At 39.7% G+C, this 22,711-nt stretch overlaps 1 protein-coding gene across 1 annotated transcript in view; it reads left to right on the top strand.

The window, feature by feature from the left end:
* Positions 1 to 22,711, top strand: part of STK39 (serine/threonine kinase 39) — an 87,348-nt gene that overhangs the window by 25,936 nt on the left and 38,701 nt on the right. Inside the window, exons 7-10 of the mRNA XM_070956925.1 lie at positions 12,667 to 12,789; positions 12,886 to 12,915; positions 13,650 to 13,712; positions 16,148 to 16,215. Of these exons, the coding sequence (XP_070813026.1) occupies positions 12,667 to 12,789; positions 12,886 to 12,915; positions 13,650 to 13,712; positions 16,148 to 16,215 (284 nt within the window). The remainder of the gene's footprint in view (positions 1 to 12,666; positions 12,790 to 12,885; positions 12,916 to 13,649; positions 13,713 to 16,147; positions 16,216 to 22,711) is intronic.

Raw genomic sequence — 22,711 nt, forward strand, 5'->3', positions numbered from 1 at the left:
ACTTCTTGTACTACTTCTCTGCCTTGGGATTTTCTGATACTTTCCTATCCAAATGAAGGCCAAGTATTACCTTGCATGGCTTTTCAATATTTGTTATGTGTTTCCTTGCAAAATTAATTAGAGCTAATCCTTGCTTAATGACCACTCAAAGTTACGCCAGCACTGAAAAGGGAGATTTGCGACCAATCCTTGAACTTGCAACTGTTGCAGCTTATCTATGGTAACTTGTTTGTGATTCAGGCACTTGGCAAATGATGAACATTTATGACAGTCACAGTGTCCCATGGCCATTTGATCGCCATTTGCAACCTTCACTGCCAGATTCCAATAAGCAGGTCAGTGGGGAAACCAGCAGGAAATCCCAAGTCATGGTCATGTCACATCACACTTAACTACTCATGGCGGTTCATTTAACGACAACAGCCACTGTCACGTGATTTTTTTCACTTTATGATTGCATTGCTTAGTGACAGATTGGCTGGATCCAATTGTGGTCAGTAAATGAGGGCTACTTGTACATTAGACTTTTATGTCTAGTAAGATGTACAGTACTTTGTGTGTGTGTGTCTCTCTCTCTCTGTGGGAATATCCACTGCAGGAGGAAGGAAGGTCTTCTCATCAAAAGCTATGGATGGTGATAGACTATGGTGGTCCAGTGAGGTTTGATAGGTAGATGTTTCTCAATTTCCCAGTCTAAATAAAAAAAAATCCAACTTTGGAAAGGTCCAAAGTTGCCCAACCAGCTTCCATGCCCAAGAGAGAACTAGAATACAGAGCCTCCTGCCTTCTAGTCCAACGTCTTTTAACTATTTACACCAAACTATTTTTCTGTTTGTACATGTATACACATACATATACACATACATGTTAAATGCCTTATGCCTTCACTTAATAAAAATCCTCCATGGAGTCCCAAAGTTCTCTTATACAACAGGTGGAGTATTGGGGGTCCAGCTCCTCTCTCAGAAGCCCTCCGAATCTTCACCTTCTAGTCCAGTGGTTCTCAACCTTCCTAATGCCGCGACCCTTTAATACAGTTCCTCATGTTGTGGTGACCCCCAACCAGGGGTGGGTTCTAAATTTCTTTTACTACGGGTTCTGTGGGCGTGGCTTATTTTGTGGGCGTGGCTTGGAGGTCATGTGACCGAGTGGGCGTGGCTAGCTGGTCATGTGACCGGGTGGCCATGGCTATGTGTATAGGGACTACTCAGAGGGCTGAAAAAAGTCATTTCTGACAGGTCCTCGCACTTTTGACTGGTCCTCACACTTATGACCATCCTCACATTTATGCCTGTGCAGCATTCTTAACAACCATGTCACTCATTTCACAACTGCTTCTCTTCACCATGGTGACAAGATAGGGCAAAAACGTAAAATGTGAGGACAGTCGTAAGTTCGAGGACTGGTCAAAAGTGCGAGGACCAGTCAAAAATAACTTTTTCAGCCCTCTGAGTAGTCCATATGCATAAAAGGATACAGGAATAGAGAGGGATGAAGGAAGGGAAGGGAAATTAGAATAGGAGTGAAGGTAAGAGAGGGAGGAAGAGAGGAGGAGAAGGAGAAAGAGGAAGTAGGGAGAAGAAGAAGAGGGGGGGAAGAGAAAGTAAGTAAGAAAAAAAAGACAAAGGTGGTAGGTTTGAGGAGAAAGATTGCTGTACAATAAAAAAGATGAAAGGGAAGAAAGCCAACCCCAAACAAATATAAAGATATTAAGATAAAGAATGAATTGTTAAACTTTAAAGAATAAAAGAGGACAAATAGGAATAAATAGCAATAATTAGAAACACACATACAAACATACAACATATTTTCTTTGAACAGAGTATTTGGCCAGTTCACAAATTTAAACAGTTGTAGGAGGTTAGCAGCCACCCCTTTCCTAGAAGAATGAAATATTTTGGGAAATATTAAAAAGGCAGAATATTATATTTCCCTGGATGAGAAATGGAGAAGCATATTTTACAGACAAAGCAGCTCCCACCTTCCTGCCCCCCACCCTTTGTTAATGGGCCAGAGGCAGAAAGTCAATCCTTTGTCAAAGGACATTTGCAACACAATAGCAACAGAAACTAACACAATGGGCCCCATCAAGCCATGTGATCCTGTCCACTATTAAAACATCTTTCCAAACAGTCTCCATGTTTCCAGTGTCTTTTTCCCCACTTGGAGCAGAACCCAGAAGGATATTTCTTCCAACACAGTATTTAGTCATTTCAATTAAATTTACACTTTCTATATTTCCTTTTTACCATATTTATTCCTCAACTATTTTTTTAAAAAACCAATATTACCCTTCATCCTCATCTTAATCTTAATCAAATTCAATTTTTCCCTTCTATTCTATATTATACCCCTTTGCATTGTCATCTATTTTTATATCCATCCTCACATTGGTTAATTATGTAATACAGTTGTTTAATACAAATTCAACATTTTAATATAAATCAATTAGTTATATAACTATCTTTTTTGTATATTTATCAATATGAACATGAATATTCCAATTATTTCCATGCAATCCAATTTCTTACAAATTAATTAATTATATTTACCAATAATAATAAACCAAATAATTTCCCCCATATATTCCTCCAAACCACAACTTAACCATTTCTGCTTTCAACACAATATACAATTAATAGTATCTCAATTATTACAATTCCCTAGTTAAATAGAGCTTTTTTTCTTTTGTGTTTTAAAATCTTGAACCTCCTCTTGCCTTAAATTTCCCATTTTTGCAGTTTTGTACCTACCTTTTTTGGTGAGGAAAAAGAAAAAGAAACCTCTCTGCCTCATTTTGTCACGTTGCAGCTAAGACCCTGCTTTCTCTTTCTCTTTTCAATATAGCTAGGGGGAAAAAAACTTGCTCCAGGAATTTACCTCTTTGCAGCTAGCTCTTTGAAGCCCCGCAGCAAGAATTTAAAGTTTTTTTCCCTCTAGCCATCAGCTGGGACTCCGGAGGCAGCAATAGATTGGGAGTGGGCGGGGTAAGCGAACCGCGACCGGGCGATCCAACAGAGGGTGAGGGTGAGTGAAGGTGTGGGGGGGGGGGCGAGAGAGGGCTTTGGCGACCCCTGTGAAATGGCCATTCGACCCCCAAAGGGGTCGCGACCCCCAGGTTGAGAACCGCTGGTCTAGTCCATCTCCTGGGGTGCGGGGGAGCGTACCTCAGCTAGCATGGGGCTTTGACATCTTGTTTTGATTTTATGACGATTAAAAGGGCAGAATGCCTAAAGTATAATCATATCTATAATGCCATTTTCTGGCTGCGAAAGAGTTCATCCCATTCTCTCTCACTGTGAAAAATACACCAGTTTCCCTTCTCTCCAAATAGTAAAACATTAATAATAAAAAAGAAAATATAAAGCATTCATTTAATCTTTAAATATTAAAATGCCAATGTTCGATATTGAAGGAGATAGATTAACAGAACTATTTAGATCTTGGTCTGCTTCTTACAAAAGCAGAAAATGGAAAAGAAATGCTCCAAATAAACCACAAGATGGCGCTGATTTGTTTAAAAAATATTATTTTGGGGGCACAATCTACAGGAAGTATCTGGAGAGGTATCAAATAATTATTACATATTTTTTAAAAAGTATTTGTACACAGCCAGAAGTTGTTATTATTATTATTAGTTCAATTTATATGCCGCCTTTCTCCGGAGACTCAGGGCGGCTTACAAAGCATTTAAAAAACCATTATAAAAACATTTAAAAATTAAAACATTAAAACCAATTCACACCATTCATGGCCGGATCTCACAAGATCGCAACAGTGAGATCAACGGCCCCAGGCCTGCCGGAAAAGCCAGGTCTTCACCGCTTTTCGGAAGGCCAATAGGGTGAGGGTGGTCCGGACCTCAGGAGGTAACTGGTTCCAGAGAGCTGGGGCAGCCACAGAGAAGGCCCTCCCCCGCATTGTTTAGCTGACGGGTCCCGGAGGAGACCAACTCTGTGGGATCTTACCAGTCGCTGGGAGCTATGTGATAGAAGGTGATCTCGAAGATAACCTGGCCCTGAGCCATGTAGGGCTTTAAAGGTAATAACCAACACCTTGAATTGTGCCCAGAGACCAATAGGGAGCCAGTGCAGCTCGCAGAGAATTGGTGTAATGTGGGTGTAACTAGGTGCACCCACAATAGCTCGCGCGGCTGCATTCTGGACCAACTGTAGTTTCCGAACACTTTTCAAGGTAGCCCCATGTAGAGCGTGTTGCAATAATCTAACCGTGAGGTGACAAGGGCATGAGTGACTATGAGGAGAGCCTCCCGATCCAAGTAGGGTTGCAGTTGGTGCACCAGGTGAACCTGTGCAAAGGTCCCCCTAGCCACACCTGTCAGATGTTGCTCTAATCTTAGCTGTGAGTCTAGGAGGACACCCAAATTGCAAGCCTGTTCTGAGGGGGACAATTTCTCCCCCCCCCAAGAACCAAGGATGGACAATCAACATAGCCATTCGGTCTTGTCTGGGTTAAGTCTGAGCCTGTTGACTCCCATCCAGATCCTTACAGCCTCCAGGCACCGGCACATCACATCCACTGCATCACTGAATTGACGCGGGGTAGAGATATACAGCTGGGTATCATCAGCGTATTGCTGATATCTCACCCCGTACTGCTGGATGATCTCACCCAGCGGCTTCATGTAGATGTTAAATAGTAAGGGAGAGGAGGGAGCCCTGAGGCACCCCACAAACAAGGGGCCTAGGGGTCGATCTCTGTCCTACCCTACCAACACCGACCGTGACCGACCAGAGAGATAGGAGGAGAACCACCGTAACACGGTGCCTCCTACTCCCAACTCCCTTAGTCGTCCCAGAAGGATACCATGGTCAATGGTATTGAAAGCCGCTGAGAGGTCAAGTAGCACCAAGATGGAGGAATGACCCCCATCTCGGGCTCGCCAGAGATCATCCATCGGTGTGACCAAAGCAGTTTCCGTGCTGTAGCCAGGCCTGAAGCCAGACTGAAAAGGGTCCAGATAATCCGTTTCATCCAATGACTGCAGGAGCTGAAGTGCCACCACTTTCTCTACAACCTTTCCCACAAAGGGTAGGTTGGAGACTGGACGAAAGTTCTTTAATTCTGCTGGATCCAGGGAAGGCTTCTTGAGGAGGGACCTTACGACCGCTTCCTTCAATGGTTGCGGGAAGGACCCCTCCCTCAAGGACACGTTAGAATAAAGAATGCAGCTGAATACTCGAGTTCATAAGTTGTACAGAAAATAAAAGATGGGAGATCAAAATCAAATTCTTCGTATAAATTCCTACCTTCACCTGTTAACTATTTCAAAAATCTTATTGAAGCAAGATCCTTTAAAAAAAAAAAATAAAACCCCAAAACTAGACCCCCTCCAGCTTCTCAGGGTATTCTAGCTGTTTATCAGAGGCTACTCCCCATTCCTTATCTAGTTTCTTTCCAAAAACTTCTGAGTTTGGCGCTTTATTATAAAACCACCATGCATTTCCTATCTTCAGCCAGGGAGGTGGGTCTCAGGTCTCATTACCCTATATATGCAGCCAAGCATCCCTTTCTAATGGATATGTGGGTTGACAGTCTGGTAAAAGGGGTTTGCAGTAGGCAATATTCACGTCACCATATCAATCTTTGAAGAAGAAATTTGAACTTTCATTGTTCAAGTCTCTCAATTATACATGTTGTTATTGTTGTTGTTTTCTTTAATTCTGCCAGGATTATATCCATTGGAGGAGGGAAACTGACTGTCCTTCTGGATTCTTTTGCTAAAATTAATTTCTAAAAATGCAATTGTGTTTATGTAAACAGAAATATCTGGTACTAATTTCAGAGTTGTTAATATGTCATGATTTTACACTATAGATTACACTGCCCACAAAGGTAGGTTTTGTAACCCTTAAGCAATAAGAGAAGCATAGATTAAAAGAAATAAATTGAATTAAGTAATCAAATGAATTTAGAGAGAATGGCTGGCATGTGCACCATTTATCTGTTTCCAAACCAACTGAGTCCAGGAAAAGAATTTTTGATCCCATTTGTTTGAGTTAGGCTAAACCTCACCTCTGCGAAGGTGTATGTGGGGCATTGAGAGCAGATAAGTTTTGAAGATGAGGTACATGCTTCCCCTTTGTATGTATAGAAGGTTCATTCTGGAATAAAGATTGGGTTCTGTAATCTATTAAGTGTTGAGGTACCTTCAGGAATAAAGATTGGTTTCATTTTGGGGAAGGAGGAATAAACACAAGGGTAATGAATCTTTCTCTCAGGAAATGATGAAAGGTCCAGGCCTGTTGGGGACATTTACCATGTCTCAGGCTTTTTGGATTAAAACAACAAAGCAGCCATGTCACTGCAGTTTCAAACCTTAACATGACAAACTCTGTAGTGGGAGCAAAGAGGCCAACTTAATCTTACTGTGGTGTGGTGAAGCATTTTATTGTAGCATAGAGTGTGAGCAACAGTTTACAGCAGGAGTGCCCAACTTGACAGACTCATGGACTTCAAATCCCAGAATTCCCCAGCCAGTCATGGTTTACCTATAACATTAAATCGTGAATTATGGTTTACAAACTGGTGGCTAAATCAAAACCAAGCAAGCCATTGTATGGCTTAGCATAGTGTTTGGGTCTAGGTTATGCATGCAGGTAGGCTCCCCTGAGGCCATCAAGTGTTCATGCTTTCTGGAGCATGAATTTTATGCAAGCACTTAATTTTTTGTTAGGTCCCTGAGATTTATTTTTAAAGGATGAATTTTACCTCAAACCATAGTTCATCTAGATCAAACTCATGGCGTCATGACAGCGTCATGTGACATATCGGGACTTTCCCCCTCCCTTCGCTAAACTGTGTGTGGGCATGGCAAGCGCTTGATGCATTCAGCCCATGGGCCGGGAGTTTGACAGCTCTGATATAGATCATACTTCTGAAGGCTAAGGGAGTTGTTTCCACTGGCCATGTTTTGGATAGCTCTTTTCATGAATGCTTCTTACCGTTCTGGAACTAATATTTGTCAGGTGCAAAAAACCAGGTCCCTACATGAAGATCCAATTAAACTGATTTATTACTAAAAAGCCTATGCACAGGATTCAACCTTTAGCGCCTGCTAGAAATTAGATAAGGGTTAATGGAATTGAAGAGAAGTTTGTCTTCGTCCACTTGTGACTATGTAGGGATTCTAGACTGATTCCTCTTTTAACTCCACCCCTAGGTTCTGCCACTTCTTCTCCTACAACATCACTACCACAGGTTATTTCTTGTGTCTGCCTCAAGTTTATTAATAGGTCTTTGGGGATGATATGAATTAATTTATTCTCTTCTTACTAAGGAGCAATTTTACTTACCAGTTCTGAGAAGCTCTGCCAAGAAAGATGGTGTCTCTCTATTTTATTTTATTTTTTAAAAATAAAGGGACCTGGATAATAACACAGAAAATTAAAAAGAAAGTGGTGAAGGGGCGTATTGACTTTTAAGGCCAAATGAAGATTACATTGTGTTAAATTTCATGATCTCCATCCATTTGTTCAGTCTGCAGTATATTGCCTGGATATCTTTTTAAACGTGAATAATTTGTGTTATATGTTTATATGCAGCTCCTCATAAAGTGCAGATTGGACTGGAAAGGTCAAAACATTGATGAATAGGTTTTATCATTTTCTTACACTCTTGGTATTTTTCTGCATTCCATAACTTATAATAAATCTACTTGAGATGCAAATGCATACAGCATGTGGAAATAGGGAGGCAAACAGAGAATCAGCTTGCAATTTTCTTTCTGCCTAGAAGTTGTAATATCTATGTGATTATAAGGGCAGCTAGAAATACTTCAGGCTGAATTTTCTGGTTTTTTGTTTTTTTTTAAAAAAAGGAGAGATTATGTGCAAGGCATAAGAAAATACATTAACTGCATAATTGCACATATAAACTCTATATATTTTTTTAAAAAAATAGCATCCATGAGGTCTCACAGTGTGTTTTCATTAACACTTAATTTAGAATTTGCAGGACAGATACCACAGAAGGAGAACGCCAAAAGATATGCCTGGACTTTTAATACATCTTTTAAAAGTTTTATTAAGAAATTGTCCTTAAATACATCACAGCGTCAAAAGGATATAAACCCAATCAGTTGGATGAGCCCTAACAGTGGAGAAGTTCCGTGTTTTGGAACTTGACTAAAAGGGAGCTGGGAAAAATGGGCAAATCTTGTAGTCCTTTTCCCTATTTCTCCACCCTTCGGAATTTTCATTTCTGGGATAATTAGCAAGGGAAAAATCAGTGTTTGTATTTATAGTCATTGGAGAGAAAGGGATTACAAGACAGTAAGTACCGTATTATTCAGACTATAAGATGCACCTGACTATAAGACACACCTAAATTTAGAAGAGGAAAACAACAAAAGTTTTTGACCTACCTTTTTTGGGCCTTTTTCCAGCCCTTTTCCAGTCTTTTTTTGGCTGATTCTCAAGGCTTTTTTCAGCCCATTTTTGAGACTTTTTGCAGCTCATTTTTGGAGCTTTTTTGGCCCATTTTTGAGGCTTTTTGGGCCCATTTTCAGGGCTTTTTTGGGCCCATTTTTGAGGCTTTTGGGGGGCCATTTTCAAGGCTTTTTGCGGCCCATTTTTGAGGCTTTTTTAGCCCATTTTCAAGACTTTTTGCAGCCAATTTTTGGAGGTTTTTTGGCCCATTCTTGAGGCTTTTGGGGCCCGTTTTCAGGGCATTTTGGGGGCTGTTTTTGAGGCTTTGGGGGGGGGCTGTTTTCAAGGCTTTATTTGGCCCATTTTGGAGGCTTTTTTCACCCTGTTTTTGATGCTTTTTTCGGCCTGTTTTTGAGGCTTTTGGAGACCGTTTTCGAGGCTTTTTGCAGCCCATTTTGGGAGCTTTTTCCAGCCTGTTTTTGAGGCTTTTTTGGCCAGTCTTTTCCTTAAAAAAACGGGCTGAAAAAAGCCTCAAAACTGCCCCAAAAAGCTTCAAAAAAGGGCCCAAAAAAAAAGGCCTGAAAATGGGCCAAAAAAAAAAAAAGGCCTGAAAATGGGCCGAAAAAAGCCTGAAAACAGGGTGTGTGGAGGCAAAAAAAAAAAAAAGGCCAATGGGTGGGCAGGGCTTCGGCAATATTCGGTCTTGTACAGACATTTTTGCCCCCTTTTGGGAGACAAAAAAGTGCATCTTATAGTCCAAAAAATACGGTAAGTACACAATGGAAAATATACAGTAGTCCTTGATTTACAGCAGTTCATTTGATGACCATTCGAACTTACAACGGCACTAAAAAAGTGACTTATAACCATTTTTCACACTTAGAATCATTACAGCATCCCCGTGGTCACGTGATCAAAATTCAGATGCTGGCAACTGACTCATATTTATGGCAGTCACAGTGTCCCGGGGTCATGTGATCACCTTTTGCTACCTTCTGACCTGCAAAGTCAATGGGGAAGCCAGATTCACTTCACAACTGTAGCAAGGGTTCGTAAAAATGGGACAAAATTCACTTAACAAATGTCTCACTTAGCAACAGAAATTTTGGGTTCAGTTGTGGTCATAAGTCGAGGACTACCTGTACCTTAAAAAGAACATCTTGTTCTCAGCAAGCGTAACCTGCTCCCCACTTAGGATACAATAGGAAGCTTTTAGTGTGGGACTAATTAGGATTTTGCCAATTCCCGATAGCACAAACTGGTCCTGGGCGTTAATTAACTAATCAAGGTTGCAGAGCTGAGTTAACTTGTGGTTAGCACCTTTCAAGGAAGTGCAATCTGTGCAGCAAAGCAAATATTAATTTAAGAAGAGATAGCTTGTCCAAGCAATTTATGCCTTCGGAAATTCTGCAAAGGGGACAGGGAGGGGAGGAATCTAAAAAATACGAGTGAGGCAGTCAGGCGCAGGACACAGTCTTAACAGTATGTTGTTTTCCTGATGAATTTTCCCATAGTATAAATCTGCTGAGGATGAATTTTAACAACTTGAGTAGACTGAAACATTTAAATCTTAGAGAAAGATTTCCTCTGTGGGTAAGAGTGTCTAAAGGAACAATATAGTCAGGGTGCAAACAAGGGTGCAAATTAGCTTCACTGCCATCTCTCCCGCTAACTGAATAGCTTGCAACCTTTTGGTTTCCGTTTTTGTTTTGAATACCTGGAACCAGCAGGCACCCTTTGAGTTGTGGAAAATGCCTCATAGATTAAACTTGATACCTGCCTGCCTGCAGAGGAAGGGCCTGTCTGGAACCGGGGGAAGCCTGGTTTCCGAGATAATTTGAATTCACACAAGACCCCATTCCCACCTTTTCTGAGAGATAGAATGGAACTTAAGACTAGAAGGCTTTAAAACGCTCTTTATTTTCTTACATTATTTTTTTTTCTCCAGAATTTTCCCCTCAAGACAGAGGCTGAGACCCAGTAGCATTATAGAGTTGTGTGGTAGTTTTCTTCTCTTTTTCCACAATGGCCATTATTCTTTCACTGGCAGTGAACTGTTTTCTGTTCTTATAAGTACATATTTAGCCCTCGCTTGCTTCTGCTGGCTGTGAAAGACAGCAGAGACAAAATCAGAGTTTGTAAGTGTGTACTTCAGTCTAAGTAGGAAAAAGTAGTTGGGGTAAAGGTGTCATTTCAGAAAATGCATCTTCCCTATTTTTGTGACTGTAGACCCATCAACATTAGTCACTGATTTAGAGACTTGGGTTGTGTTACTGGCCGCCGCTAGTTCTTCTGTGATATCCAGCAGTTTGACAATTGAAAACATTGAGCCACCTTACTCAATGGTGAGTAAAAAGCCACCAAAGTGGTGTCATTAAAAAGCCGCATTAGCCTGGTTCCTAACAACTCTGTAATCTTAACACCATTAGCCTGTGTTAGAAAAACAAGTATTGAAGGTTTCGTCTTAGTAAGGCCCTTCCTTCAAAGGCAGAGAAAATATTCCTTGGCACTCCTCTTTCTTTCTCATCTTTCGGTGTTGTAGCTTAATGAAAGTAAATTGAATAAGAGAATACTTTGAAAATTGTGGCCATTGGTGATCCTCATTTGTAGGCAAAATCCTCATTACCGTACTTTTCAGAGTATAAGACACACTTTTTCCCCCCTTAAAAGAAGGTGGAAATGTTGGTGCGTCTTATATACCGAATACAGCAATTTTTGGCCTCCCGAAACCTCGTCCTGTGCGTCCCGTTTTTGCCAAAAGCAAGCCCATTTTAGTTGCAAAAATGGGATGCGCAGAGGGTTTGGGAGGTCTGCAGAGTGCTCCTGGGGGCTGGGGAGGGCAAAAACGTGCAAGAGGTTTGGGAGGCCAAAAACCGCTCCATTTTTCATGAAAATGGGCCTGTTTTTCTCAAAAGAGGATGTACAGAGGGTTTGGGAGGCCTGCAGCGTGCTCCTGGGGACTGGGGAGGGCAAAAATGCGACACGGGGATTTGGGAGGCCAAAAGTGGGCCACCACCCCCCCCACGTGTCACATTTTTGCCCTCCCCAGCCCCCAGGAGCACGCTGCAGGCCTCCCAAACCCTCTGCACATTCTGTTTTTCGCAAAAATGGGACACAGAGGGTTTGGGAGGCCTGCAGTGTGCTCCTGGGGGCCAGGTAAGGCAAAAACAGAATGTGCAGAGGCCAAAAACTATTTTTTTTTCTTGTTTTCCTCTTTGAAATCTTTGTGTGTCTTATAGTCCGAAAAATATGGTAGATAATATAAAAGACAAACTAATACTGTGTGGTGGGAGCCTCCTCTCCCACGTCCAGGTAATCAGTTATTTTCACTTTGGCATTTGCTACTCTTGTAATCAGTTTAATAAGTAGGTTTCCTTTGAATTGCTGATAAGTAAAGTCTGATCATTTTGTGTAGCTTACTTTTAAAATTAAGGCATCGGATGGAGAAAATGGAGTGAAATTACACTTCAGCACATACCGTATTTTTCGGAGTATAAGATGCATTGGAGTGTAAGATGCACCTTAGTTTTTGGGGAGGAAAATAAGAAAAAAGCTGATTGGCAGGTGGATCGGCCTCCCGGAATATCCCCAATCAGCTATTCCCAGAGGTGACTTTTAGCAACAGGTTCCTTGGTTGTGAGCTCTGTGCCTTGCTTTTTTTTTTTTTCCCCTTTTTTTTCTGCCTCTAAAACTTCTGAAACTCCATTTCAGAAAAAACTTTTTTTCCTGTCTCTGAAAGCCTCCGAAACAGAGCTTCAGAAAAAAAGCCTCTGAAGCTCTGTTTGGGGGCTTTTTTTCTGACGCTTCGTTTCTGATGCTTTTTTCAGCCTCTGAAACCTTCGTTTGAGAAGCTGGGTGGGGCTACATTCGGAATATAATTCACACCCAGATTTTCACCCTCTTTTATGGGGGAAAAAGGTGCGTCTTATACTCTGAAAAATACAGTAGTCTTTATTCTGACTTAAATAATTATCTAAGTCTCTTAGATCTTTGGGGATAAGAGCAATCCAATATATTGTAAATATTAAAACATAAACATAAGTAGCTGACTCTTCATGGGGTTATCAAAGCAACAACAAAGACAGCTCAGATGAAGAAAGAAATCCTTAGTCCATTGTCACAATGTCCCTACAAGGATTGCTTGGATGGCCACAGGTCATCCAGTGAGCTCCATAGTTAAGTGAGATTTTGAAACTAGCCTTTCTAATTCTAGGCATGTGACTTAATCATCACACTTTCATGCCTCTTTTCAATGTTGTCTTTGTCCTTTTGTTAGGTTAGGAGAGTACCGGGTTCTAGTGGCCATCTCCATAAGACAGAGGATGGAGACTGGGAATGGAGTGACGATGAAATGGATGAGAAGAGTGAAGAAGGCAAGGCCGCTTTTTCCCAAGAGAAGGTAATGTGGGAAACCACATTGCAGTGATAATGAAGTAAACATTCATTATTTTGATACTCCGCTGGTAACTAATTAATTATGATGCTTGCCTTGCAGTCACGAAGAGTAAAAGAAGAAGATGCAGAGGTAAATAGTTAATTTCTTTCCCTTTGTGTGTAGGAGTGTGTGTTGTATTGAATTTTTCTCTGTATTTACATGAAAATGAATGGTAATTTTCAGTAATATTTTACCATTTGAAGTTCAGTGTCTTTTTAATATTTTCAACGAAATGTAGATTTCAGTTTTTAAAAACGCATACTGCTTTTCCCTAATAACTAGAATCTGAGGCACAATTCATTGATGCATAATGTGACAGTATTAGTTTTTAATAAGATTGCATGCATTAGTTTTTGTATGCCACTTTTAAATAACTCCATATGTGTAAGTCTATAGTCTGTTGTTAAACTTGAATTATAAAGCTAATATTTAGCAGTTGGTTTTTTAGCTATTCAGAATTTATTAATGTTCTTTGTAATTTAGTACTTTGTCCAGAGAATTTGTGCTCTTGAGTCAATTTGAAGTATAATGATAAATGAATAAAGATTTAATGTTTCCTTCCCCTTTTGTTCTTTCTGTGCTAGCTTAATCTGCAGAGGAGGGTTTGAGGGCAGACAGAATTTCGGTGACACATAAGACTTCTGTTCTCACAAATTTATTATGCAGGATTAACAGGCTTTATTTAATGGAAATACAGCATCAAATCTTGTTTGAAATCCTGCTTGCTATTTTTTTTTATTCCTGGTTTTTACTACTTTGCATTGTGGATGTATTAAGTAACCTGTTTTGTGCCATCTTCTAAAGATTTAAACTCTTCTTAACAGATATCCGTGTATTCCAGCAATATCCCTGACCAAATACAGAACCTGTCTATAAAAGGTTCTCAGGTATTGTTACTATTAACATTAGATATTATGCATAGATTTGTTGGTTAATTCAAAGTTCCCCAACATTTCCGGTTTTGCGGACCAGCGGGAGAGAGAGAACGGTTGGTTCTGCACAAGTGGCTGGTAAGCCTGTGCACGTGTGCGCAGCTCCATTTGTGCGAGCGGTGTGCACACACACCTGCCGCTCACTAAAATGGAGCACATGCGTGCACGCTCGCCTGCTGCTCATGTAAGTGAGCATGTGTGTGTGTGCGCTCGTTGGCCGTTTCTGCAACCCTGTTGCAAACGCCTCACGGTCCACTAGTGGGAACCCCTGAGTTCCTTTGCACTCAAATTGTGTCATCTAGTACAGGGGTGGGCAGCTATGGCCCTTTTATGACTTGTGGATTTCAACTCCCAGAATTCCTGAGCCAACCATGTTAGCTCAGGAATTATGGGAATTGAAGTCCACAAGTCATAAAAAGGCCATAGTTGCCCACCTCTGATCTAGTAGATACAGACTTTGACTGAAGTAGCCTTGTAATAGCTTCCTTGCAATCCCAGTTTCTCATTAATTACAGATTCACTAGGCCACAAACTGATTTAAAGATTGACTGGGTTCTCAAATTATGTATTTCTTTCCTTATGGCTAGTTCAACAAGCCACAGTGTTCTGGTTTATACAATGCTCAGCCATGAATCATTGACCATTAACCAGTCGTAATGGTTAAATCCACGCCATAGGCTAAGCTAAAAATACATATATGCATTGCATATTTGTATTTTGCATTGTATTGCATTAAACATTTATCTAGCTGCCCATCTTATACCAAACTCTGGGCAGCTCCCAATCAAGAATTAAAACAACATAACAAAGTATTTAATCTATAAACATTAAAAAAAAAAAAGGCCAATTCACACTTCCACCATGCCTTTTGACCTCATCCTTTCCCAGAGCTTGGAGGAAGCGCCGAGTCTTCAGTGCTTTTTGAAAATCTAGGAAGGTAGAGGCCTGCCAAGCTTCATGGGTCAGAATCTTCCATAGGGCTGTGGCTGCCACAGAAGAAGCACATTTCCTAGCTCCCGTAAGGTGGCAATGTTTTAAGTGAAGGGACTGGAAGCATGCCCACCCTACCTATTCTGGTAGGACAGGTAGGCAGGAAGGAAAGGCAGTCCCATAGATAACCTGGTCCTGTCTCATATAAGGCTTTAAAGGTGATAACCAGCATCTTAAATTGCACTGGAAGAAAACTGGAAGCCAGGGCAGTTTCCACAATAGAGGTAAACCTAAAAAGGGTGTTCTTAGGTTTATATGGGTAAACCTAAGAACACCCATCACGGTGTGCAATGGCACATTCTAGAACAGTGGAAGCTTCCAGATGGTCTTCAAGGGTAGCCCCATGTGGAGGCCTTGCACCTCTGATTCGTAGGTGACAGCACGAGTGACTGTGAGCAAGGTTTCCTGGTCCAGGAAAGGTGCAGTTGGCTTGTTAGATGAATCTGTGTAAAGGCCTCCTTAGCTATGGCTGCGATTTGCTCCTTCAGCAGGAGCTGTGAATCCAGGAGGGATCCCCAAATTGCACACCAGCTCAGTCCAGAGAAGTGCCAGACTTGATGATTTAGTGTGATGTATAAAACCAACATTGATAATGTCTATGGAGATTCTCAGTCATCCTAGTCATGGTTATCCCAAAGGTGCTTTTTCAAAAGGCAACTGGACTTTGTTTTCCCATGAGGACATTTCGCTTTTCATCCTAAAAGCTACTTCGGTTCTGACAATTCTGACAGAACTGAAGAAGCTTCTTGGATGAGAAGTGAAACATCTTCAAGGGAAAACAAAGTCCAGTTGCCTGTTGAAAAAGCACCTTTGGAATAGCATTGATAATGGCTACTGGTTGAGGAAGCTGTTTACTTAGTAGTCAAGCAAAGTTGACTGTTCTCATGATGATTTGAAGGGAAGATGTAGTGTAAACACATTATTGCTGAAAGTCATGTGTGAACAGCGTCACTAAATTCTGTTTATATCAAATGTGAATGTTTTAATTGTCACTAAAGGCTATGGCTACTTTCCAGCTATTTAATCTTTTATTTTATGCAATAAAGTTGCAAACAATAATCACTGCTGGGATTCTCATAAAATGTACTGCTCTGTTAAATAAACAAGAAATTTGTTAGTAGTACCCCAACGTATTAAGTTGGGAAAGTGTTTAAAATTCTAAGGGCTTTTGTTTTTAATACCATACATTTATCAGATTAATCAGGGGAATAGACTTATATTAGTTTTTCCCTTTGCCACCTTACTGTAATCTGTGCCAGTTTTAATATCTGACTTGCAATTTCAGATTAGTGATGACCTCTAAGTTAAACTGGATAATTATTACCTTAAAGAATTGAACCCATCCCAGTTTTTAATATGGCAATTTAAAAAGATGTATTCCCTCCTCCTTTTTCATTAAGGCACGTTCCGCTATTACAAATGAATATAGCTCTGTTCCATGTGCTGTGAATCTTGTTTTACGACTAAGGTAAGAGGAATAAGCTCTCTTTATCTTCATTTCCTTTTTTTTGGCCTAGTCAAATCTGTTCATGCATGATTCTATTCATTAAATTCTCGTAATATTAACAAGAGAAATGTTAACATGGATGGTCAGCCTCCCAGTATAACCAGCATGAATGGTGTTCTCACAACTAATTGCTCTCCTTTAATTGCTTTAAAAAATTAAAAATGGAAGAACAAAATACAGACAACGGAAAGATCTTTAGACTAAAAGCATTCTTCATTAAATATTTTGGAGTTTTTTTTCCTTCTTCTTTCCTTCCATTTCAGGATCATAGAGATTTTAAGGAGCTTCTTTTACTCTATAGCAGTCAGCCAGTAACAGAAATAATCATTGTTACATTACAAATTGCTTGTTGAAAACATTTTTATTGGGCAGGTTTGGTCAACAGTGAGAAGAGGTTATGAGAAAAATAACTGATATATTTTTCAAGCACATTACCATTTTTAAAACGATGCAAATACGGCTGTCATAGTTGTTTGGAAGGAGACTGAGGTTGATTTCCATTTTAAGAAAATGAGTGATTCCTAACCAGGTTTTATGGACAGCTAATTAATTTTCTTAGGTTTAGAATATTTTTTGTATATTCCTAGTTTAGTTTCTCTTTTCTTCTAATCTACCTAAAGTAACTGGAAAATTAAAACCTCTTCAAAGCTGATTTGTATCTTTATTATTGTAAAGAAGTGGTATTTCTCCCAGTTTCTCTGAGGAATGATAACCTAACCATCTGTTCTATGCCATTATTAGTTCTATGCCCCTCCTGGTTGCCTGGGAAGTGATGTGTGGTTGGACCTATGTAGTAGTATTGGCAAAATAGAATACAAGAGAATAGAATAGAATAGAATAGAATAGAATAGAATAGAATAGAATTGAATTGAATTGAATTGAATTGAATTGAATTGAATTAATGGCCAAGTGTAATTGGACACACAAGGAATTTGTCGTGGTGCATATGCTCTCAGTATACATAAAAGAAAAGATACATTCATCAAGAATCATAAGGTACAACACTTAATGATAGTCATAGGGTACAAATAAGCAATCAGGAAACGATATCAATATAAATTGTAAAGATACAAGCAACAAAGTTACAGTCATACAGTCATAAGTGGGAGGAGATGGGTGATGGGAACAATTAGAAGATTAATAGTAATGCAGACTTAGTAAATAGTTTGACAGCGTTGAGGGAATTATTTGTTTAGCAGAGTGATGGTGTTTGGGAAAAAACTGTTCTTGTGTCTAGTTGTTCTGGTGTGCAGTGCTCTATAGCGTCGTTTTGAGGGTAGGAGTTGAAACAGTTTATGTCCAGGATGCGAGGGATCTGCAAATATTTTTTTTTTGAGGGAAGAACTGGCCATTGCCTCTCATTTTAAAGAAATATTTACATATTTCTCCATTGTTCGTTTGCAGTGTAGTCCTGTATAAGGTCTATGGGTCAAACCTATCAGAAAATGCTAAGACGAAGGCTTTTCTTTTATGTAGGTTTTATTTTGCATTCCTTATGTAGTTGGTGAAAGGAAGAATGGGTTATGCCTCTTGTAACAGCCAAAGGTCTGTGTGTTTCACCACAAAATACACTTGGAACTTTTTCATTTGATAATCATGAGAGAAAAATATGCACGTACGAAAAGATAAAATGGATTGAATTTTTTGTTTTTGTTTTACTCTTCCTTTTTGTCAGGCATCTACTCTAAGTTAGAAGACTAGAAGGCAAAAAAAGCCCCTTCCAGCTTAAGGCCTGCAACATTGGTTTTGATAAGAGTACGCTTCTGTCCCTTTGGTTATAGGAAAGGGGATGTTGGGTGTATCAGGAGAAATGTAAGTTAAATGGAATGCGTAAGAAGTATGTGTCTTTGTGGTAAAAGAAGAAGAAAACAGATAATAAATAGGTACTAAATGAGCGTGGACGAATGTAAAACATCAGTAATTAGTAAAAAAAAGAATATGTTGATTGGTTTGGACACAGAGAAAGAACTAATAGGGATCAAATCTCATAACAAACATAAGAAGAAAAGGGAAGAGAAGAGTCATGGCTGGATGAAGTGGATGAGTTCCTAAAAAAAAGAAAGATGAAAATTTTAAATAAAAATGAGTACATAAATTGGTATGTGGTTATGGTTGAAGCACTTTAATTTAGGTAGTCAAATACCAAGGTTGTATTGAATACGTTTAGAAAAGTGAGATTCAAAAAAGGAAAGTATAAATAACACAAACTTTGTATTTTAAGAATAGCCGAAAAATTTATGCATTAGGATTACTGAGAGAATCTTCCTCTATAGCAGTGATGGCTAACCTTTTTGCCGTGGCGTGCCAAAAGCAGGGGGAGTGCGGGGGGGGTGCGTGCACGCCCACAACCATAATTCAATGCACTTCGCCCCGCATGCCGCCCCCCAGGCATGCACGCGTGATCTCCCTACACTCCCCCCGCTTTTGGCACGTGATGGCCCGGTAGGCCCGGTTTTTGCCGTCCCCAGGCTCCAGAGGCTTTCTAGGAGCCTGCGGAGGGTGAAAACGGCCTTGCCCACCCCCTCCTGGAGGCCCTTCAGAGGCCAGAAACGGCCCATTTCCTGACTTCCGGTGTGCCCAGAAGGCCTAAAAATCAGCTGGCCAGGAGCTCTGATTTCATGAAAATCAGCGCACTGGAGCTTGCGTGCCCACAGATATGGCTCCGTGTGCCACCTGTGGCACGCGTGCCATAGGGTCGCCATCACGGCTCTATAGTAAAATTCTAAGCAGTGCTGGAAACTGACTTAGTTTTACTATAGAATTCTGTTCGCTGCTATTGTGGGCTTGTGTGTATTCTTCTTCTAGAGGCAAATATGAGTAATAATTCTTCTCCAGTGAAATTTATATCCAGAGCTCAAAGAAAAGGCTTTTATTTGTGCTAGTTTCCTGTATGTTAACAAGAAATAATTCTAGTCAGTGTTGAAATTGCATAGTCTGTCTTGCTGGCCAAAGAATCGGGCATTTGGTTTCAGTGATTCTTGTTAAAGTCTTAGTAATAAAATATACTTGCCACAAACACAAGTGGAGTCTAAGAACAGTGGGAAATAACAGTAATAATTTCAGTATTGCCTTTACTTCTATCATCCCTTCTGCCCTGAGAAAAGTGCTACTATTTTATACGTGTCCTGGCATTGTGTCTTAATTTTACCTGTGGTTTACCTGTATCAATTCCCAGAGTCAATGTGTCTGAAATGTTAGTTACTGAGGAGCAAAGAATAAGAAAGTTGTCCACTGTAAGTCCTGCTTGTGAACTTCTTGAATCTGTCCAGTGTGATCCAGGATAATGGGACTATTTAGCACAGGATCCAGCAGGATAATGTTTATGGAGGTGATGGTGGAGAACATGAATGATTAAGTGCTATCACGTTGCTATCAGCTTTCGGCAACCATAAAATGAGGAGAAGCATGATAGAGGTATATAAAATTATGGAAATTTATCTATGGATAGAGAAAAAATATTCTCCCTCTCTTCTAATTTTACCCATTGATAATAATTACAGTTTCCCAGATTTGCTCTTACTTTCAAAGAATCTTAATCCTAACATTTATTAAGCCAAGACATTATTATTCAAATTCAAATCCTGGAATCCAATTTTTGACAGCAGCCTAGCCTTGCAATAATATACATTGTACTTCTCTGTCATAGAAACAAAACAAAAATTTTTTTAGAGTGATAAGTAATCATTCTTATGTTAGAAATGTATTTCATGTATCTATTCTGCTTCTTTCGGATTTCATTAAATTGCAAAACAAATATCTAAGGAGTTATTTTCAGGGCATTCTCCACAAAGATTCCCCCTCTTTTTTTCTCAGGTAAAGTGCTTCATTTTTATCAAGGTTTCCTGAACACAATAGAGCCTAAATCAGAACAAAATAATGTTAGGTTAAAAAGAAATAAAGACTTTTGTGATGCTCTTATCAGCAAATCACTGTCCACTGAAACAGTGAACTCATGATAGTGGCCTTGAAATAAATTTTGAAAGAATGGTAAAAGACTTAATTTTTTATTTCCTTTTCTTCCATTCTACAGAAAAGAAAAACTTTTCTGAGCATCTAAAACTTTAATATAATTGTATCAGACTAGTCAAGGAGTTCTGTATTGAGTAACCATCATCATCTTAATAGATGTTACAGGTTGATAACAAATCTGGGAATCACTTAAGGAAGTAGTATACTCTGATGTTTCTCATTATAGCAAATTGGGGTGACCTGATAAAAATGACACTTCAACATTTCTAAAACTAGTAGAACTTGATGTCCAAACCAGCATTATGGAATCTTAGCACAATTGAGTAAGGCATTGTAATTTCTACAAGCAATTCACTATTATCAGTCATGGAGGATAGCTATTTTCAGAAGTGGTTTGCCATTGTTCTCATTCTAGGACTGAGAAAGACAGACTGGCCCAAAGACACCCAGTTGGCTTGATGTCTAAGATGGGAGTAGAATTCATTGTCACCTAATTTGTAGCCTGTATTTTAAGCACCACCACAAGCAGGCTCTCTAGGGCCCTCATAAGGGGTCCCTTTTTGTTCTCATTGGTTTTAAAAAGTAACATGCAAGTCTCATTCCCACCCCAGAATCAAAATTGGTCAATTTTTTATTCATGTCCAAAGGGCCCAATAGCAAGATGCAAATATAATCTAGACTTGGCATTAGATAAAACAGTTTAATTAGTAAAATATTTAATAAATATTAGATAATAAACCTAATACCCTAACTCATTGATTTGTTATTAAAGAGCCTTGCTTTTATAGTCATAGTTTAAATTCTGGCTGTTGCCACTGTAATCTTTCTCATTAGGATGTAAACAAGCTGAACCTCCCGACAGCCCAGCTGGAAAATACTTTTTTTTTTAATACTTCTGGCCAATTTTACATCAAACAAAGTGATTAAAGACTATTTTAGTTAGAAAAAAGCAAAGGCAGTCAATTCCTGACCTTAGAAGATAACATCTTTACTACAACAAATATTAAGATACCAGCAGGAAGTATTGATTAAAGTCTATAAAGATTTTGAGAATTATTAACAGTTGCTTTGCAGTATATGCTAATTTAAATTAAGAGATAGAGTTACAAATTTCTATATATAACAGTTCTCACTATATAACTCGGTTTGCAATCTTTAACATACGAAGCTGGACTAAAGAACTCACAACCGAGGCCCCAAAGGTGTTTTTTTTTCAAGTGGCAACTGGACTTTCTTTGTTTTTCCTTGAAGGTGTTTCGCTTCTCATTCAAGACGCTTCTTCAGTCTGACAATGGTGGGGAATAGAAGGATTTATATTCCTTGCAGTCATCTGGTCATTAGCACTCTTTATGAGAGTCATTGAGGCCACTTGGAGGTTTATCTGTGCCCTCAGGGTCACCTGAATAGTGCAGATGGGTGTGGAATCTTTTTGGAACTGCTGAAAGGACCGTGTTGGAAACAGGAGATAGTGATTGTTATATCCCTCCCACTCTGTTGAGAGAGGAGGGCTGTTCAGTTAATGTAGATCAGGGCTGTCAAATTCGCGGCTCGTGGGCTGGATGTGTCACGCGCTAGCCACGCCCACGCCCAGTTTAGCGAAGGGGGAAAAAGCAACGTTACATCACCGTGATGATGCAAGTTGGACACCCCTGATCTAGATGGTTTCTTTGACCTCTCTTTCAAACTAGTCCCCTCTATCCAGAATGTGGACTTTGCTACTTGTTAAACTCTAATAACTATGAATGCAAAACAGTCTTTATACCCTTCAGCACCAGAAGATATGATTAACTCTGCAGTTTTCTTAGAGAGGTTTTTCAAACTGCCGTAAACATAAGAACATCATTACTAAGTTGTTTAATATACCCAGGGAATCCTAAACCTCAGCTTAATAAATTGGCCTTCATAAATTTATTTATTTATTTATTGGTTTGATTTATATGCTGCCCTTCTCTGGAGACTCAGGGCGGTTTTACAATGCATTAAGCAATAGCCTTCATACTTTTGTATATACCTGCTTAGTAGGGCTTTTGGCCACCCCTAAGTGGTGTTCTTTTTTATACAAAGTCATCTTATTGCCCCCACAATCCGGGTCCTCATTTTACCTACCTTGGAAGGATGGAAGGCTGAGTCAACCTTGAGCCTGGTGAGATTTGAACTTGCAGTAATTGCAGGCAGCTGGCAGCTAAGTGCTACTTAATAGCACTTTAGTCCGCTGCGCCACCAAGGCTATCCAAAACCTAAAGGATGTTTCCTCAGTTGGAACAGAAAATGCATTTTGTTCTATTGATCCAATGTTTAATTCCATCCATCGCTATAAATTTGATTAGTAGGGTTGACTACTTATTTTTAACTGTTTTAAAGCAAGAGCAATTGTTACATTCAAAACTGCAGAAACAGCAGATAATATAGTCAGTCTCAAGGATTCTATTTATAAAAAAATCCCTCATAGCATTTCATTTTTACAAAATTTAGCCAATTGTACATCAGC

The sequence above is a fragment of the Pituophis catenifer genome, unplaced genomic scaffold (genome assembly GCF_029215685.1).
Source record: "Pituophis catenifer annectens isolate HBS135680 unplaced genomic scaffold, rPitCat1.0.hap2 SCAF_1, whole genome shotgun sequence".
In the NCBI taxonomy this organism is placed as follows: domain Eukaryota; kingdom Metazoa; phylum Chordata; class Lepidosauria; order Squamata; family Colubridae; genus Pituophis; species Pituophis catenifer.